Genomic DNA, 21,275 nt, shown 5'->3' with positions numbered 1-21,275 from the left:
CCATATTATTTCGTTTGTCTTATTCCTTGGCTTCCTGCCTTTTTTTTGCCTTAATATGCACCAAAATTTAATTACCTGAGCTCCCAGATGACCAATATTTTTCCAGTCATTTTGATAACAATTTCATTAGGTTTTAGGTATAACGTTTCCATTTAGTATTATGTTCAGATTATTAATCAAAAAGCATTGTCACCATTTTATAAGTGGATTAATGTACTCCAGTCTGTGCAATTGTAAAGCGTCTTAAATTCAAAGCACTAACACCCATCCATGATATGTAAATATGCCCTTATTGCACATGCCACCTCTCCATGTGTTTGCCCTGAAAACGTTAAAACAGAATCAACCTTACAGTCCAAGCGTGAAAAATTCAGATCCATTCTACTACAGAAAGGCAGTATATCAAATGCATTACCATACCAGTATCATATATGTCCCTTGTTAATTTCTATAATATCAATTTCTAAAATGATACAGTTTTACTAGGTTCCTCTGAAAGATGATGATAATGTGGCTATCTATATAAGAAGACCGGGAAAAATATGTTTTTCATCAGTTAGCCATGGACACCATAACCTTCCATAAGAGAAAAGCCTTGCTTAGCTTTCACATAATTAAACCTGGGTTTAATGTATCTAACATATTATTAAGCTATCAATACAAATTAATACATCAGTATAAAAGACTTGAAGGGCTGAATTAAAAAAATGATTAAACAGAATGTGATAATTAATTTGAAAGATTAGCCTTTCTATCTCCTTTATCATTTTGGTCACTCTTCTTTGAACCTTTTCTAATTCTGCTATATCTTTTTTGAGATACAGTGACCATAATTAAACCACGGGCAGGCCTGGATGGGCCCAGGCCCAGCCACTTTCCCTCCAGGCCCGCCCGCCCACCCAACATCCCTCGCTGTCGCTGCCTTTTCTCCTGCTCTGGGTACGGCCGTCCGGAAGCGTTCAGCAGCGTTGCCTGGCCCTGCGTGCCTGAAATTCTTCTTCTCTCCGCCACTGCCTCGGTCCCTGCAGATTTCTTCTTTTCGCCTGTCACTGGCAGCGCTCTGACCGCTGCCATTCACACAGGCAGCTCCGCTCCCCCTTGCCGCGTCCATCTGGCCCTATGTAAACAGGAAATGCATCAGAGAGGGCCGGATGAAAGCGGCAAAGGGGAGCGGAGTGCCTGTGTGAATCGCAGTAAAAGTTGGTTTGTTTTAGTTTTGCTGGTGGTGGAGGTTTGTGTTTTATTTGTTTTATACTTTCTGCATTCAGGATGGCAACTCGTCATGTCGTTGTGAGTAGAAAGTGGCTTGTTCTTATTTTCGGTGGTAACTTGTCTTATGTTGTATTGTGGCTATTAAATTTGCTACAAAAACTTAGTGTTAAGGTAATGTAGGCTGTATAAAGTTGGTTTTAAAATTGGTGTAGAATCACCTGTAGTCAAACTTGGTCACTGTTGGAAACAGGGTACTGGGTTATATGGACTATTGGTCCAACCAAGTATGGTTACCTTTATGTTTTTGTTTTTTGGAATTTATGTACAACACTCTAAATCACAAAAACAGCTGCAAAGGAAACGTGACTTGTTACTGGAGAATAATGAAGCAGCATTGTATTTTAGTATGGTGACTTATTTTGGCTTATTGTATGTTGGGTGTTTTTTTTTTTCTCTCTCTCCTGGGGCTTTAGCTACTTTTAAGAGATCCTGAAAACTGTGCCTATTTGAATTATTCACTCATGGAATTGTAAGTTATTGGGAGTGGGGTAGGTGTGCAGTAGGAGTAGGGGCATGGGCAGGGCATATCAGGTGCCCATCCATCCAACCTGTTGGCCCACCCAAAAATTGCCTTCTGGCTACACCACTGAATTAAACACAATACTCAAGGTGAGGTTGCACCATGGAGCAATACAGAGGCATTACAATATTCTTGGTCTTATTTTGCATCCCTTTACTAATAATTCCTAGTATCCTATTTGCTTTTTTGGCTATTGCTGCATACTGGGAAGAAGATTTCAGCGTATTGTCTACAATGACACCTAGATTTTTTTCTTGAGGGCTGACTCTTAAGGTGGACCCTAGCATCAGGTAAATAAAACATGGCTTATTCTTTCCAAACTGCATCACTTTACATTTGTCCACATTAAATTTCATCTGCCAATTCGATGCCCAGTCTTCCAGTTTCCTCAAGGCTTCTTTTAGAAAGTCGCACTAGCGATTTCCGCACGGCAAATGAAAGGAAGTCCATAGAAATTGAATGGGAATTCCTTTCATTTGCCACACTGAAAATCAGCAGCATGGCTTTGTAAAAGAAGCCCTAAGGTCTTCCTGCAATTTTTCCCAATCCACAAGTGTTTTGACAACTTTGAATAATTTTGTGTCATCTGCAAATTTAATCACCTCAGTCGTCATTTCAATTTCCAGATCATTTATAAATATGTTAAATAGCACCAGTCCCAGTACAGAACCCTGCGGCACTCTGCTATTCACACTCCTCCATTGAGAAAAATGGCCATTTAAACCTACCCTCTGTTTTCTGTTGAATAACCAATTCCTAATCCACACCAGAACCTTGCCTCCTAACCCATGGCTCTTTAATTTTTCTCAAGAGTCTCTCATGAGGAACGTTATCAAAAACTTTCTGAAAATCTAGATACACTACTTCAACTTGCTCACCTTTATCCACAAGTTTATTCACGCCTTCAAAGAAATGAGGCATACTGGTGAGACAATACTTCCCCACCCATGCTGACTCTGTCCCATTAAACTATGTTTGCCTACGTGTTCCGTAATTTTATTCTTTATAATAGTTTCCACGATTTTGCCTGGCACTGAAGTCAGGCTTACCGGTCTGTAATTTCCCAGATCACCACTGGACTCCTCTTTATAGTCTGTTTTTTGTACTGTGATTGCAAGTAAAACAGTTACAATCTTGCACAATAGTTTTTATGGTAACTAGATTGCTCCAAATAAGTGCTTTTGATGCAAAATTTTTGTAGGAATTTAAAAGTTTGTAAATTTGGGATGATAAGCTCCTTAGGAAATAGCCTCTCTGTGCAGTTATGCCGTCAGCTGTCACTCCAAGTGTGGCGCTAAGTCAAGTCACTGTAAAAGTACCATGTTTTTTGGTTTATGTTTTCATTAGCTATGGTTCATGTATGTGGAAGTTATTTTGCTTGGAGGTAGAATAGGGACTTTCATTTAATTACTAGGAAAGAAGGTCCGTTTCTCAGAGCAATGAAACGGGCGCTAGCTTTTTTGGGGGGGGGGGGAGGGTGGCTCACATATGGAGAACAGTGGTGATTTTCCTGGGCCGCCCCGTGGCTCGTCGCTGTTGTAGCTGGTTCGTGCGCCGCCACTGTTGTTAGTGTTGTCGTAGCTCTGTGTGGGTGGCAATTTTCCTGGGCCACCCTCGACGTCATCGTGTTTTGACGCGAGGGCGGAGCACCGGTACAGTAATAAAACTCACCCTCAATGTTTGCTCCGCCCTCGATGTCATGACGTTTGACGCGAGGGCGGGGCCCGGTGGCTTCACCACCACAAACCTTCGAACCTGAAGGAACTGAAGTCAGTGGCTTGGCTTCACTGACGTCAGTGTCCTCAGAACGTTGAGGGTGAGTTTTATTATAGTAGATGTTCTGGCTTTGGACAATTTTTGCCCGAGGCCTACCCTATCCCCAATCTAACATCCCTTGCTACCTTCCTCCCGCAGGTCTGGCCGTCCAGGATTGTTGCTGCTTCCTGATCCCCCACTGCTGCCTTGGTGCTTGCAGCTTTCATTTATCAGGCTGTTGCTGTTAGCGATTCACGCGTGCACTCTAGGGTGCCTGTATGAATCACTGTTAGCAACAGCTGAAAATGAAAGCGGCAGCGGTGCGATACGGGCAGGCAGGAAGAGTCAACGATCTCAGACAGCCAGACCTGTGGGAGGAAAGGCAGTAAGGGGTTGGAGGAAAAGGAAAGAACTGCTTGATGTGAGAGGAGGAGGGGGCTGGAGGGAAGGGATTTAGCTGCTGGATGTGGGAGGAAGAGGAGGAGAGGGCTGGAGGGAAGGGAGAAAGCTGCTGGATTTCTGGGAGGACGAGGGGGGGCTGGATTGAAAGGAGAGAGCTGCTAGATGTGGAAGAGGAGGGAGCTGGACTGAAAGAGGAGAGGTGCTGGATGTAGAAGAGGAGGAGGGGGCTGGAGGGAAAGGAGAAAGCTCCTGGAACAGCACAAGGGGGGGGGGGGAGGGAAACAGAGATGCCAGGCCTCACAGCGGGAGGGTGGACAGGCAGGCAATTAAGCAAGCAAACCAGATGCTGGAAAAGGGGAGAGAGAGAATCTGAATGGGGTAGGGTTGGAGAGAGAGATATTGGATTGGGGGAGGAATAGAGGGGAGAAGCTGGATAAATATAGGGACACAGAGAAAAGGAGATACTGAACATGGAGGAAGACAGAGGCACAGAGATGGAAGAAGATGGATAGTGGACATGGAGAAATGTCAAATGGACAGGAGACCTTAGTGTGTGAGTTAAGAGAAGACGGAGGGAAGCAGAAGCCAGAGTCTGGGATCAATATGATTTTAAAAATAAAATGACTAGACAACAAAAGTTAAAAAAATAATTTTATTTTTACATTTTGTGTTTAGAATGTCAGATTTGAAATGAACATCCTGCCAGAACTGGTGTTAGATATGGCCGGGGCCCAGGGCAGAAATTTGGGAGGGGACCCCAAAGCTTACTACTAGGCTGCACCTTCTTAAGCTTCCAACTGCCCTGTACTTCTCTCTGGCCAGGGGGCCAATGGCAGTTGCCCTAGTTGTAATCCCTAACACCATCTGTGGCATGTGCTATCATTATATTTTGCACAGTGTAACAGAAAATGCATCTCTTTCTATTTCTCTGGTGCTGTATGTACTACATGCAAGGTCTGGCCTCTTGGGATTTCAATTTCATTTGTTTATGGTCACTTATTCTGTATTTGCCATTTGTGTTCTGTGTGTGTGACCAAAGTATTGTTAGCATGAATTTTCTATGTAATATTCTGTAGTAATTTGGCCTGTTCAGTTGTCACGATAGATGTATTGATATGTTAGCGCCTCACTGAAATATTTAGGGCCCTAAAATATCACAGGTAGGATCCTTGTTTTGGAAGTTAGTGCTGGCATAATAGAATTGCTCTAAATTCTGAGTGCCTTTTTGTTTGATAGATTTTTTGTACTATACAATATGCCTTGTTATTGAGATAACACTAGAAACAAACATTTTTGTATGGTGAGTTTTATAGTGAAATGTCCTAGCTCTGCTCTGCATCCACTGTTGGGGGGAGGGTCAGGGGGTTCTATGGATGCAGAATATTTGGGGGAAGCATATGTGTGTTGGAGGACCAGGGTTCAAAGGAAGATGAAGAGTGCACCCTCTTGTACTTCCCCTAGCCCTGCATGAGACCTGCAGTCTCTGAAGCCGGCACCGCCACCTTCATTGACGTTACTGGGAGTGGGGTAGAGGCAGGGGGCATGGGTGCATCAGGTGGCAGGTGTTTCTCCAGTGCCCACCCATCCAACCTGTTGTTGGACCACCCAAAAATTGCCTTCTGGCTTACGCCACTGGTGGGTTTAGCAGCTGGATGTGGACTGTAAATGCCCAGCAGCCCTCACTGGTTCACATTCACACAACTTGGGTTTTTTGCAGAAAACCAGGTGATGGGTTTAGGCTGCAGTTTTCGTTTTCTCTGAAACCGTTCAGTCACTTTCAGCTTCCAGTGTCTCCCTATTCTCCACACCCCAAGTCTAACATCTCACTCGTCTGTCTCCTCTCCCAAATTCCCAGTCTAGCATTTCCCCGTTTCACTACTGCCCCCTTTGTCCAGCATCTCCCCCTCCTCCTTATACCCCCTCGTTTATTCTGTACTTTCTCTCCACTTGCCCTATTTGACTTCTGCACCAAACCTCACCACCCAGGCCCAGTCCAAGATCTGACAACCATGAAACGGCACTCCAGGCTCAAGTTTACCAGCAAGGATCTCTCTTCCTCACCTGCCAGTCAATTGTGCAGTTGCGTCGTCGCATCACCTCTACCCACTATTTGCGGCCGTATCAGAAAAGAACTACGGGGCTGCTGCTTCGTTGAGGTTGTGAGCGCGCTGAAAGCAAGTCTTAGCCGCATCCCATCCCATCCCATTCAGGGCGCTCACAAGCTCAAGGAGGCTTCGCTGGCATAGGGGCGACGATCGGCTCGCAGGTTGGGAAGGAAAACACATCGGTCAGAACAGTCAAAATCCTTGTATCTAGCACCTTCCTTCCTCCCCCCCCCCCCCCCCCAAAAAAAAAAAAAATCAGTTCTGGCTCGACCACTGACCCTTTTTAGGGGTCTGGACTACCACAGCATTCTTCTGTTATTTTGTGGTGAGAAAAGCAAGATCTTCTGCACCGTCGGAACTGCCTACATAGATAGGCTAGCCCACGTCGTTAATACAGCAGCCTCATTCACCAGCGTGCTGGACTAAAGAGAGAAAGAAGAAAAAGGGCGGGGGGAGAAGCGTGAGTGAAACCTTGTTTAGCTTGTCAGCAATTTCACGATACAAGCTTCCTTCCGTATGTGAAAGCTGGTTGGTAATGACTGTCTGGGCCGTACCAAGTGTCCCAGAAGCAAGAGGGGGAGTCAGGAGCTGCGCTTAGCCGAAAAGAACAAACAATAAGCCCCTGAAATCTTCGCCGCCAAAGGTGCTTTGATGTTGGTGTAGTGTTTTGCGGCTACGGATTACAAGCCAGGAGACTTTCTCCTGTTTCTTACCTGTTCGGTTGCTTCCTTCAGTTTCCCAACCTTCAAAGAGAGAAATCGGTAGGAAACCTGCATAAAGAGAGGTGAGAGCGGCCTTGCTAGCTGAGATTTGGAAGGGGGAAGGGGGAGGGGGGGGGGTGTTTCAGTTGCTCCGACAGGGACTCACGAGCGTCTCCCGAGGATTCCATGCAATGTCCTGCTCGGTGGGAGGAGAACTAGGCGATTGCTCAGGAGCCAGTTGAGGAATCGGATTTGCAGTGATTGCTGTAAAGGCCGGTGTATGGTGGAGACATAAACTAAGGCTGGCCCTCATTTTACTACTCACCCGCAGATCCTGGCAAAAGCAAGAAACTTCGAAGCCTTGGAACTGACCCGCTGTGTTCGTTTTTTTTTTATGCTTGTAAAATGATTTTTTTTTTTTTTTACAATAGTGAAAGTATGGCTTCATTCTGTGGGTGTGCTAAATTTAAAGGAATTATATTTCCACCTGTTGGGTTTTGTGACTTTGTTTTCAGAGGATGGTGGGAGTGGGTTACAGCATCGCTGATGATTAAGAACAGGTGTGAACGATTTTTGTTCCAGGAGCTCTTATTTACTGGGAATTAACCGAGAGATCCAGACTCAAAAGATTTTGTTATTGTTGCTGGTGGTGTTGCTGTTGGAGTTCAGTTATGCATACAAAGTATTTTATGTTTTGTATAGGTAATTAAACCATGCTTGAGTACAGTATGATGTGATAAACTTGCTGCTTGTAATAATTAGAGGCTTGTGGGACATAGATACCAACATTTCAAAATGGTCGGGGGTGCCACACTCAATACTAATAAGCCCTTCGTGGACATAATGAAGGAGCTTGCGGAATATTGGGGTGCTCAGCACCCACTGACTGGATCCACAGATCTGGCTCCTATGGTGTGGGATTAACATCAGTTTTAACCATTTCATCTTTGAATTTTGTTTAATATTTGGAAAGGCTTGTGATATCTTTCATTTGGGGGGGGGGGGAGGGGAAACATGAATGTTAAATAGAGATGCAATTTTCCAAACTACACATTTTTCATTGATTATCCCGTGCTTTTCTACTTCATTACTCTGGATAATTCTTACATGAAGTCATATCCTGCAGATAATCCAGTTTTCTCCAGGACTAAGGGGGTCTTTTACTAAGGTGCCCTAGCGTTTTTAGTTTGTACTAGAAATCAGCTAGTGCTAAACGCTGAGACACCCATTATCCTATATAATAAAACTCACCCTCAACGTTCTGAGGACACTGACGTCACTGTCAGTTCCTCCGGGCACTTCCTTCCGGTTCGAAGGGTTCGTGGTGGTGAAGCCACCGAAATCACTGTATTGGGGTCCCGCCCTCGCGTCAAACGAGGGCGGAGCAATGGCGTCAGTGGCTTCACAACCAACGACTCAGCACATTGAAGGTGGCGTTGGCGTGCGTTGACGAGGTCCACAACAATGGCGGTCAGTGCCTTCACAACGCCGAAGGGGTGAGCAGGGAGGGGGGGGGGGTTCGGGAGGAAAACCTTGCTAGCGCCCGTTTCATTTGCGCCTGAAACGGGCATGTTTTACTAGTATTCCTATAAACGTCTAAGTGTTTAGCACTAGCTGATTTCTAGCAAAAACTAAAAATGCTATTGCACCTTAGTAAAAGATGCCCTAATATGGTTCATAAACTGCTGCAGTTCTAGATAAGGGTTTTGGGAGCTATTTTCAGACATTCTATTCTAACCCTGGCCTCATGCAATGACAGCTCCAGACCTGCCGGAAAACTAAAGGTAGGCGCTCCTTTCTGTGCATTGTGCAGAATTCTGTGTTAATACTAATGAGCTCGTTGTAATGTATTTGCAAAGGTTTATTGGTAGCTTTTACTGCAAATGGTAAAAGCGATGCAGAACCCCTTTGTGCGTTTAGATGCTGAATAACGTGCGTGCTAGACTCGCTACAATCAGTCTAAATCTAATGTTGCAAGCACAGTAAGCTTTGAGCATCGGGGCACATTGAGGCTTATTTTCAAAGCACTTAGCCTCCCAAAGTTCCATAGAAACCTATGGAACTTAGCCTCCCAAAGTGCTTTGAAAATATGCCTCTATGTCATCTTGAAAGTCTGATCATGCCCTATCAGCTTTCACAAAGATGGGGTTTAAATAGCCAGACCTAGATTACAACAGCTGGTTTCCATTAAAAGTGCATTGATAGAAACAGAAATTTAAGTGGGTTGTGTTTTGTGGTGGTGTGGGTGCAGGGAATATAATAGTATTAAAGTGAGTTCCTATTCTGCCTGGCTGTTAAGAAAGACAAAAAGTCTAAAACGTCCAAATGCAGATTTATGCCACTTTTTGGACATTTTTCTCTTTTGAAAATGAGCTCCTAGGTAACTTTATATGTCTAAGTGCTTTGAAAATACACCTCTATGTTACAACAGTCCATCAGGCCTCTACAGCAGAGCTGAAAATATCCTTGAGGTTCAACCCATATAGGTAACATTTTGAGTTGAGCCACAGTAGTATAGAGCTTGGTGAAGCCTTTATGATAGATGCACACTCTGGTCAGGTACTAAAAGAGAACTTAATGCCTCAAATGTAAGGAGCAACTTTTGCCCTACAGAGCTCCAAATGTTGGCACTTCTATAGGCCTGCAAAATAGCTGTTTTATCTGCAAAGTTCAAGATTCATGCAATCACAGGCCCAGACTTCCCGCTTCCTGCAACCCTGAGACAGCCAGCAGCTCCTGCTCAAAGACTTACAAAGTTACTACTACTACTATTTAGCATTTCTATAGCGCTACAAGGCATACGCAGCGCTGCACAAACATAGAAGAAAGACAGTCCCTATTCAAAGAGCTTACAATCTAATAGACAAAATATAAATAAAGTAAGCAAATCAAATCAATTAATGTGAACGGGAAGGAAGAGAGGAGGGTAGGTGGAGGCGAGTGGTTACAAGTGGTTAAGAGTCAAAAGCAATGTTAAAGAGGTGGGCTTTCAGTCTAGATTTAAAGGTGGCCAAGGATGGGGCAAGACGTTACTTACTATGGGCTCATTTTCGAAAGAGAAAAATGTCCAAAAAGTGTCATAAAACACCACTTGGATGGATTTCTTTTCAAAACCTGTTTTACAGATGTTTTCTCTATACATTTTGTCTGCAGTGTGTCCAAACCACAAGGGAGCATTTTGGGGGCATCTTGAAGGCTGGATTAGGGCGTGCCTAACACTTGGACGTTCTATAGCCCTAATGGAACAAAACCAAAATGTCTAGGGTGAAAACTTTGTTTGGTCTAGACCTGTTTTTGTAATGAATGACATAAAAAGGTGTCCTAAATGACCATTGGAGGGATTCAGGGATGACCCCCCCCCCCCCCCCCCAAAAAAAAAAAAAAAATATATATATATATGAATAAAAATAGTACTCACCAGCCACTGACAGCCTCAGATGTTATAACGAGATCCATTAGAGCAGCATGCAGGTCCCTGGAGTAGTGTAGTGGTGGGTGCAGTGCACTGTAGATAGGTGGATCCTGGCTCATACCTCCTATTACCTGTTACCCTGGTGGAAACTGTGAGCCCTCCAAACTCACCAGAGACCCACTGTACCCACATGTAGGTGCCTCTTCACCCATAAGGGCTATTGTAGTGGTGGGTTTTGGAGGGCTCAGCAGACAAGAGAGCAATAGTGAGATGTGTACCTGGGAGCATTTATATGAAGTCTGCAGCAGTGTCCCCTATGGTGCCCCATTGCTCTCCTGGGATGTCTGGGGGGGGGGGGGGGGGGCTAGTCTGCTGCCCCTCCTACATTCCAATGGCTTGATTTTGTACGTTTTTAACTTATACATTTTTTTTTTGAAAATGGCCTAAAAAGATAGACGCACAAAACCCTGTTCAAAACGGTATTAAAAAAAAAAAGACATTTTCTTTTTTTGAAATTATATTTCCTATTTGGATTTGGTGCGTTTAGCACAAAATGTCCAAAATCTGATTTACACTATCAAAAATGCCCCTCCACATAACTTTGTGAGTCTGTTCTTAGAAAATGAGCCTCAAAGTAACCTATGGAACTTTGTAAGTCTACGTATTTTGAAAATGAGCCTATAAGGAGTTCATTTTCAAAATGCTTAGACTTACAAAGTTCCATAGGTTCCTGTATAACTTTGTAAGTCTCTAAGTGCTGTGACAATATGCCTCTGTGTAACTTTGTAAGTCTAAGTGCTGTGAAATACACCTCTTAAGTGTATCAGAGCAAAGTTTACCCTCATCCTTTTATAACCAACATTAGGAAAATGTATTGCAGTGAGGTAAAGAGGCCCTTGTTTATTTTTCTCTTCTGTTTTATTGCTTGATTTGATTTAATCTTAGGGCTGTACTGATTATTCATATTGATTTGGCCCCAAATACATTATTCGTATTGGGCTGAATAGTGATTTAAGGGTCCTGTTTACTAAGCCACGTTATAGGTGCATTAACATTCTTTAACGTGTGTTAATTGTGTACGCACCTACAATATCCCTATAGGCGCTTACATGGTTAACGTGCGTGCTAATTGTAGGTGCATTAAAAACGCTAACACTCCTTAGTAAACAGGGTCCTAAATTCGAATATGAATAATACGGGGCTGTACTGTGCTAAATCCTACTGAAATATACACTTGGATTCTGATTTCACATTGCTTCTTTTACTATTTCTGATTTCGCGTTGCTTCTTTTAGTTTTTTGTTATGTAAAAGCTCAATGCTGAATAATACTTTTCATTATTTGTATATGACTGAATAGTATAATATGCTATTTGGTACAGCCCTACTTAATATTCCGACTGTCATAACAAATATCATCCTGAGTAACAATAAAAACAGTGCACTAGCACTTTATACAATATTTATAATAAATCACATAAAACACAAACCTAAAACAGCACATTCCTATCACCCTCTTTAGGTAAGTAAAAAAGCAAAGGCCCAATATTCAAAGGATTTATGGGCTGAAATTCAAAGGTGCTTATCTGGTTAGCAGGCAGTTCTAACTGGATAAGTGCTGGGGAGGGAAATATTCAATACAGCAGCACTAACTGTATAGTGCAGCTGAATGTTATCCGGATGGTGTCTGGGCAGTCCTCAGTGGAGCTTGGGTGGAGAAAGAGGTCATTTGGTTAGCGGCTATATTCAAATTACTGACCAGATAAAGGAGCCCTTTTTCTAAGATGCACTAAGAAATGGATCTAGCACATTTTATGCAGGAATTTCCCATACACTGAGCCCATTTCTTGTGTTTCCAAATTGGGCCTTTTTTTTCTTTTTGCTGGTCCTCTGCTAATTTTTCTATTAGTGCACAAGATCTGCAAAAATAGTAACACCGGAGCAGTTTCTGCCTCTTTAGGATCCACACGTGAACCAATTAGTTAATGAGCTGCTTATAATCAATAATTGGTGTTAATTGGCAGTCATGATATATGCGTGGATCTGCCCTGCGTCCACACGCGCATCTAAACTTTACAGGATGCAACTCAGAATGGGTTGTGACCATGAGATGGCATGGGCGGGTCAGAGGCGTTCCCAGAATTTAGGCGTGATGTTATAGAATAGTGTTATTTATGAGCCCAACCAGCAGGCGTAAGTGCTTGCTTATTTATTTATTTATTCACTTATAGCCCACATTTTCCCACTCATGCAGGCACAATGTGGCTTACAAACATTAAATAAAATACAGAATAGGAAAACTTAGAAGAATATACAAGGAGTATGCAGGGGGAGAAGCATCTAACAGAGTGAACTAGCAGGGTAGGAGCCAGGGAGGGTGCATCAAGCAGCGGTATAAAGTGAGGAGTAGGTCTTGGCAAAGAAGTAGGTCTTCAACAACTTCTTGATGGTCCGCTTGAGTTTTAAGGTGTTGCGGGAGAGAATTCCAGTGCTTAGGACTCCAATAGCGGAAAGACGAGGCGAAGATCCTCTTGTACTTGACACCCTTACAGTTTGGGAAGTGAAGGTGGAGGAAGGAACAAGCAGCAGGTTTGGCATTCCTGGGCAGGAGGTCGATCAAGGGGTGCATACACTCCGGGGCAAACCCATAGATAATTTTATGGGTCAAGGAGCAGAGTTTAAAGGCAATGCGCTCCTGAACAGGCAGCCAGTGTAATTTGAACCGTAAGGGTTCGGCATGTGCAAAGCGTTGCTCTCTCAGGATGAGTCTCGCAGCAGTGTTCTGAACTGTTTGGAACTTTTTCAACAGAGAGGCCTGGCAGCCCGCGTAAATTCCGCTGCAATAGTCCAAGTGGGAGAGGACAAGTGTGCGGAACAAATCTCTAGGAAGGAAGTATCTGATACGCCGAAGCCTCCACATGGCGTGAAACATTTTTTATGCCCAAGTTAGGCTCGAGATCCATACTAAGCTAGAATTCTGCAAAGGACACTGTATAGAGTGCCCTCTGCCGAATACTAGTGTAGTGTAGGTCTTCCCGGTGCCTTATTTTGGGTGCCATTTACTGAATTCTCCCATAAGGGCCATATTATATATTTGGTGCCTACAAAATCCGCATGGAAAACATTTCCACCTAAGTGTATTCTGTAAGCGGTGTCTAGATTTAGGCATGGTATGTAGAATCAGGGGTTTTTTTGAGGGGGTACTGAGTACCGGCACCTTTTCCATTGTCTGCTAAAATTGACCCATGGTCCCCAAGTTTTAATGAAAGAGCTCAAGCTCTACACACCAGTTCTGCCTTGTCACAGATTCTGTGACTGGTTGCAGGGGGCCTGGCTGTTGTAGGATGGGTCCCTCAGTGATCACCCCATCCTGAATGGTGGCCTGGCATTTGAATACCGGCACCTTTTTCGCTAGAGAATATGCACTGTGTAGAATATACTTAGTCGATAGACTAGCGCCTAAAACTATGTGCATCCATTTACACCAATGAAAATGTGGTGTAAATCCCAGCATGTAGATTTAGGTGCAGAGGACCATATTCTATAACTATGCCTGTAAATTTTGGAATGCATATGAAATGACTATTTCCCTGCCCATAATCACGCCCCTTTTTGCCTGTGCGCATTAAAATTTAGGTGCAGTGCATTACTGAATGCTTTTAGGGAGTTGTGCGCATAAATTCTAATTATTGCCAATTAGTGCTCATTATTGCTTGTTAAATGCTGTTATCGGTGATTGGCTTGTTAAGCCAATTAATTTACGCATGTTATAACAGAATGCGCTTGGATTTTGGCGCAGATCTCTATGAGCGCTATATAGAATCTATGGGTAAATTCTCCCATAATAAGTAAGGGTTAGCCAGGTCACATGCTAATGCGAACGTTCTAATTGAGTAATTTTAAGCTCCTATTGCTACCAAGTAGTATGGGCTTTTGTTTTAAACTTTTATTGTTTTAGTTCATTTATCCAGAGCTTACATGCACATGGTATTGCTTGATAAACCCAAAGTCAAAACCTAAAGGGTAGTTAAACAATTTGGTATAAACTGTGTTGTGCTGTAGAAGTTAATGTTTACTTTTGCAATGTATGTTTGGACGCCTGTTGTGTGTGTATGGGGTAAGTTTAAATAACTGTCTATACTTATGGCTATGATTTCTGAACATGTGGCATTATTAAAGGATAGACTTTTAAATGCCCAGTTGGGTATATATGCTAATCTCACATGTTAAATGTTTCAGACGTATCCATCAACTTGCTCCCATGGTGTTACTGAATTCTATTATTCTGTCTCACTGTACTTCCAAACTTAAGCCACATTGAACCCGAGTTTGCTTGGGATAATGTGGGATATAAATGTCAAATAATAAACAAATTCTTTATCCTCCACCTTTTAAGGCACTACCTATCCAACTGGATAGTGATGGCCCAAGGAAAGCAAGCTTAGTCCAGTGCAGACTAACTCAAAACATCCTGTTCCTTAGCTGGGCTCTAGTATGACCATACCATGCCTTTGTGATTATATTCCACTAATAAGTTAAATGATTATTTGGTTTTCTTGAAAGAATTATGCAAGGATTATGGATGCATGACTAGGAACAAAAACAAAAACTTTCTTATGCAATATCACAATTCCTCATGTACATCAACAAAAGGATGGATAGTGTTCACAATGAGCTCCTTTTATTATCGATCAGATAGAAAGAAATATAAGAAAACCAATGGAATGCATTAGGTTAGGACCCTGTTTGTTAAGGCGCATTAGCATTTTTAACGCGCCTACAATTAGTGTGTGCGTTAACCGTGTAGACACCTATAGGGATATTGCATACACGGTTAACGCGCGTACATGTTTAGCTTGTGTTAAAGACACTTATGCGCCTTTAATATGGCTTAGTAAATAGGCCCTTAGTTATGTTTAAACAAATTAGAAATCTGCATGAAACAAATACTTATTTTAATTATGAGTTACAAAACCATTTGTTCCTGAACCATCTCAAAACAGAATTATCCACTTATGTATCTAAAATGTAAACTTCTACAGATGAGTTGAAGTGAAGATGTGATTCCATTGCCCCAATGAAAGGAGAGTTTAATTTCAATATATTCCATCTTTATAACCACCAGGCTTCCCAAGGCAGACTTCTACAACAGTTAGGATGAACCCATCAGAAAACAGGATATCCTCACTGAAATTTGGCCATGTATTACTGCAATCTGTAAACCAAAATACAGATTTGTACTGATGTTTCTACGATCTACAATAATTTTTAAGCTGTTTTAGTGATATTCAGTTTTATTTCATGATATATATCTAGCTATGGAAATCTTTCAGATAAATAAAGCTGTGAAATATGTAAATAAATAAATAAAAAGTCCTTTATCCTCCACCAGGGCCGTGCCTAGGGTCTCTGGCGCCCCCCTGCAGACTATCAGTTGGCGCCCCCCCCCCCCACCACCCCCCCCCCCCCCCCCCCCCCCATGAAAATGATCACGTCCCCACCCCATGAAAATGATCGCTCACCACTTGCCACACTGAAAGGAATTGTCAGCAATATTCTTAGAAACAAATTGCTATACATTGCAAAATAAGATAGTAGATGTAAATTCTCAAAGTGGACATATTCCAAACGCTAAAATGAAAATAAAATAATTTTTTTCTACCTTTGTTGTCTGGTGACTTTCTTTTTTCAATCATGCTGGTCCAGTATCTGAATCTGCTGCTATATGTCCTCTTAACTCCATTTCCAGGGCTTCCTTTCCATTTATTTCTTTACTTTTCTCCTTTCTTCTTCATTTCTTGCTCTATATCCATTTCCAGCAATTTCTCCTCTCTCCCTGGGTCCTGCCCTCCCATCCATGTCCATTCTTGTCCCTCTCTGCCCTTCCCTCCTCCATCCATAGCCAGCAATCCTCCTCTCTCCCCTCCCCTCCATTTCCAGCAATTTGTCCTCTCCCTGGGCCCCCATGTCCATCCTTGTCCCTCTCTGCCCTTCCCTCCTCCATCCATAGCCAGCAATCCTTGCCTCCTCTATCCCCTCCCCTCCATTTCCAGCAATTTGTCCTCTCCCTGGGCCCCCATGTCCATCCTTGTCCCTCTCTGCCCTTCCCTCCTCCATCCATAGCCAGCAATCCTCTCTCCCCTCCCCTTCCCTTCCAGCAATTTGTCCTCTCCCTGGGCCCTGCCCTCCCATCCATGCCTCTCTGCCCTTCCCTCCGCACCCTGGGGCCTTTAAATCTTTTACTTCCGGTCGCAGCAGCGTCAGTGAACGGAGCGCTGCCGACGTCTCCCTTCCCTTTGCGCTCTTGGTTCCCTCAGTGTCCGCCTTCTTCTGACGTCAGAAGAAGGCGGGACACTGAGGGAACCAACGAGTGCAAGGGAAGGGAGACGTCGGCAGCAGTGGCGTACCTAGGGTAGTTGACACCCGGGGTCGGTCATTGTTTAACACCCCCCCCCCCCCCCCAAATCCAGTACTAGGCATACCGAGAATACAAAACACTCACGACCTATAGAGCAATTTTACCATACCATAAGCAGTCGTTTCCACGAGTCACACAAGGAAAAGGAAAGCATCTTAAGCACTACAGTGAGCACTAGAACATCAATTCACCTATTGTAAAACGAAACCAGACAGAATAGTACAGATCGTCAATCCTGCACAGTCAATGCCAACTGAAAGCCATGTCTTTTTCACAAACACAGATACACCCTAATCCACTATAGAATAAGTAATCATAAACTTTCTATTTAGACAAAAATTAAACTGAACCCCCGATGCCAGACTCTGCATACAATGCAACACCACAGAAACAGAAAATGTCTCCTAGTACTGTGCAAAATATAAAGACAGCAGATGTAAATTTGAAAAAACTAACAAATACCAATCACCACTTTACAAATTAACAAATATAAATAAAACAAATACAGAAAATAAAATAATACCATTTTATTGGACTAATACATTTAGCTTCCAAAGGCCAAAATCTCCTTCCTCAGGTCAATACAGTATAGTGCTGTTACAGTATCCTATCCTGATCTGAGGAAGGGGGTTTTGTTCTCTGAAAGTTAAGTCAAAATGTATTAAAATTAGTCCAATAAAAAGATTACCTTATTTACATGTTCTATTTATAAACATTTATTAACACAGCTAAAATACTATATTCTAAAGCAAAATAATAAAAATATATATTTACAGTTTGTTGTCTTTGGTTTCTGCTTTCCTCATCTTCTTTTCACCGTCTTCCTTCCATCCAGCATCTGTCTTCGCTCTCTCTCTGCTCTCCAGTGTCTGCCCTCTCTAATGTCCCTTCCATCCACCATCTGCCCCAGTCTGCCATCTCTCTCTCCCCCTTCCATCCACCATCTGCCCTCTCTCTCTCTCCTTTCCCTATAGCATTTGCCCTCTATCTCTGCCCCCTTCCATCCACTGTCTGCTCTTTCACTCCCTTCTATCCACTGTCTGCCCTTTCTCTCTGCTCCTTCGATTCACCATTTGCCCTCTCTCTTTCCCCCTCCCATCCATTCAGGGTCTGCCCTCCCTCTCACTCCCCATTCCATCCAGGATCCCCCTCTCTCACTGCCCCCTCTTTTCGGCTCCCAGTTCCCACCTGCGGCTGCCCCTAGTTCCAGATCCATTGATTCTCCCATCCACCCCTGCCCCAGGCATGACCCCATTCTCCCTCCTGCTCACTTTTCAGACCCCAGTTCCAGCTCCATGCCCCTTCTCCCATCTGTCTCCCACCCAGTCCCTTCTGCCCATCCGAGTCCCCCTCACCCCATCTGTCTCCCACCCAGTCCCTTCTGCTATCCAAGTGCCCTCACCCCATCTGTCTCCCACCCAGTCCCTTCTGCTATCCAGTGCCCCCCACCCTCACCCCATCTGTCTCCCACCCAGTCCCTTCTGCTATCCAAGTGCCCCCACCCTCACCCCATCATCTGTCTCCCACCCAGTCCCTTCTGCCAATCCGAGTCCCCCTCACCCCATCTGTCTCCCACCCAGTCCCTTCTGCTATCCAAGTGCCCCGCACCCTCACCCCATCATCTGTCTCCCACCCAGTCCCTTCTGCCCATCCGAGTCCCCCTCACCCCATCTGTCTCCCACCTAGTCCCTTCTGCTATCCAAGTGCCCCCACCCTCACCCCATCTGTCTCCCACCCAGTCCCTTCTGCCCATCCGAGTCCCCCTCACCCCATCTGTCTCCCACCCAGTCCCTTCTGCTATCCAAGTGCCCCCCGCCCTCACCCCATCTGTCTCCCACCCAGTCCCTTCTGCTATCCAAGTGCCCCCCACCCTCACCCCATCTGTCTCCCACCCAGTCCCTTCTGCCCATCCGAGTCCCCCTCACCCCATCTGGCTCCCACCCAGTCCCTTCTGCTATCCAAGTGCCCCCCACCCTCACCCCATCTGTCTCCCACCCAGTCCCTTCTGCTATCCGAGTTCCCCCCCACCTTCACCCCATCTGTCCCCCACCCTCACCCTGCCTCGTCTTCTCCCTGCCACCCGGTCTTTAAAAAGAAATTGCCGACGCGATAGCGAGCGCAGCACCTCGTGTGGAAATAAAAGAAGCGGATCCGATCATCTCATTGGGCCTTCCTTCATTGTCCCGCCCTAGAGGAAATAGGAAGTTGCGTCAGAGGAGGGCGGGACAGTGAGGGAAGGCCCAATGAGATGATCGGATCCGCTTCCTTTACTTCCACACGAGGTGCTGCGCTCGCTCAGCAAATAAATTTAAAGGGCTGGTGCGGGGGGGGTTGCCAGGATGAAGAGCAGCGGGAGCGGCGGCACCCCCCTTTCTGGTGACACCCGGGGCGACCAAAAGATTTAAAGGCCTCGGCGGGGCGAGGGTAAGCACCGCGGCGCCGCCCTCCAGAGGTGGGCGCCCCCCTGTGGCGCTTACCTCGCTTACCGCATCGGCACGGCCCTGTCCTCCACCTTTTAAGGCACTTTCTATCCACCTGGAACAGTTTTGGACTTTTCACAGATGGACCATGCATAGACAGTCTGTTATTTCTAATAATCTTTTGCTATTGTTTTTAATAGCATTTGCTATTGTTTTGAGTGAACTAAAATGCTGGCAAGTTCCGCCTACTGGCTTCTGACCACATAATGGGACAGGTAAGCTCAGGCCATCTCCTGTCTCAATCTAACCTCCTTGGTCGAAACACACTGGTGTGTCACCAGGAGCTGGGAGGTGTATCAGCAAAAATTTGATAGCAAGCTTGTGCTTTCCTTAACCATGTGTGCAGCAGGTTGGGGAGAGCTGAGAACCAGGAAGCCAGTTAACTTTGAAATCTCTGTAATTAGTCCCGTCTTCTGCCACCAGACCCAACTGGAAATGCTGCAGGTCTCCAGCAGCCATCACCAAGAGGGATTACGAAAAAAAGATAGCATTAGAGGCAAAAAAACATAGTAAAATTTTTTTTCGGTATATTAAAAGCAGGAAGCCGGCAAAAGAATCGGTTGGGCCTCTGGATGACCGAGGGGTAAAAGGGGCGATCAAGGAAGACAAAGACGTAGTGGAGAGATTGAATGAATTCTTTGCTTCGGTCTTCACTGAGGAAGATTTGAGTGGGATACCGGTGTCGGAAATGGTATTTCAAGCGGACGAGACAGAGAAACTTACTGACTTCACGGTAAACCTGGAGGACGTAATGGGGCAGTTCAGCAAACTGAAGAGTAGCAAATCTCCTGGACCGGATGGTATTCATCCTAGAGTACTGATAGAACTGAAAATGAGCTTGCGGAGCTATTGCTAGTGATATGCAACTTATCCTTAAAATCAAGCGTGGTACCGGAAGATTGGAGGGTGGCCAATGTAATGCCGATTTTTAAAAAAGGTTCCAGGGGAGATCCGGGAAATTATAGACCGGTGAGTCTGACGTCAGTGCCAGGGAAAATGGTAGAGGCTATTATTAAAAACAAAATTACAGAGCACATCCGAGGACATGGATTACTGAGACCGAGTCAGCACGGCTTTTGTGTGGGGAAATCTTGCCTGACCAATTTACTTCAATTCTTTGAAGGAGTAAACAAACATGTGGACAAAGGGGAACCGGTTGATACTGTGTATCTGGATTTTCAAAAGGCGTTTGACAAGGTACCTCATGAAAGGCTACAGAGGAAATTGGAGGGTCATGGGATAGGAGGAAATGTCCTATTGTGGATTAAAAACTGGTTGAAGGATAGGAAACAGAGAGTGGGGTTAAATGGGCAGTATTCACAATGGAGAAGGGTAGTTAGTGGGGTTCCTCAGGGATCTGTGCTAGGACCGCTGCTTTTTAATATATTTATAAATGATTTAGAGATGGGAGTAACTAGTGAGGTAATTAAATTTGCTGATGACACAAACTTATTCAAAGTTGTTAAATCGCGACAGGATTGTGAAAAATTACAAGAGGACCTTACGAGACTGGGAGACTGGGCGACTAAATGGCAGATGACGTTTAATGTGAGCAAGTGCAAGGTGATGCATGTGGGAAAAAAGAACCCGAATTATAGCTACGTCATGCAAGGTTCCACGTTAGGAGTTAGGGACCAAGAAAGGGATCTGGGTGTCGTCGTCGATAATATGCTGAAACCTTCTGCTCAGTGTGCTGCTGCGGCTAGGAAAACGAATAGAATGTTGGGTATTATTAGAAAAGGGGTGGAAAACAGGTGTGAGGATGTTATAATGCCGTTGTATCACTCCATGGTGCGACCGCACCTTGAGTATTGTGTTCAATTCTGGTCGCCGCATCTCAAGAAAGATATAGTAGAATTGGAAAAGGTGCAGTGAAGGGCGACTAAAATGATAGCGGGGATGGGACGACTTCCCTATGAAGAAAGATTAAGGAGGCTAGGGCTATTCAGCTTGGAGAAGAGACTGTTGAGGGGAGACATGATAGAGGTATATAAAATAATGAGTGGAGTGGAACAGGTGGATGTGAAGCGTCTGTTCACGCTTTCCAAAAATACTAGGACTAGGGGGCATGCGATGAAACTACAGTGTAGTAAATTTAAAACAAATCGGAGAAGTTTTCTTCACCCAATGTATAATTAAACTCTGGAATTCGTTGCCGGAGAAAGTGGTGAAGGCGGTTAGCTTAGCAGAGTTTAAAAAGGGGTTGGACGGT

At 44.4% G+C, this 21,275-nt stretch overlaps 2 protein-coding genes across 2 annotated transcripts in view; one reads left to right on the top strand and one right to left on the bottom strand.

Annotated features, from left to right (window-relative positions):
* Positions 1–6,830, bottom strand: part of TMPRSS3 (transmembrane serine protease 3) — a 232,497-nt gene extending 225,667 nt beyond the window's left edge. The window contains exon 1 of the mRNA XM_030203809.1: positions 6,768–6,830. Coding sequence (XP_030059669.1) covers positions 6,768–6,830 — 63 coding nt within the window. The remainder of the gene's footprint in view (positions 1–6,767) is intronic.
* Positions 6,615–21,275, top strand: part of BCL9 (BCL9 transcription coactivator) — a 247,203-nt gene continuing 232,542 nt past the window's right edge. The window contains exon 1 of the mRNA XM_030203804.1: positions 6,615–6,838. The gene's annotated coding sequence lies outside the window, so the exon portion shown is untranslated. The remainder of the gene's footprint in view (positions 6,839–21,275) is intronic.

This window comes from Microcaecilia unicolor, chromosome 5, assembly GCF_901765095.1.
Source record: "Microcaecilia unicolor chromosome 5, aMicUni1.1, whole genome shotgun sequence".
In the NCBI taxonomy this organism is placed as follows: Eukaryota; Metazoa; Chordata; class Amphibia; order Gymnophiona; family Siphonopidae; genus Microcaecilia; species Microcaecilia unicolor.
Note: the sequence above shows the minus strand (reverse complement) of the source record. Positions and strands in the feature narration are given on the sequence as shown.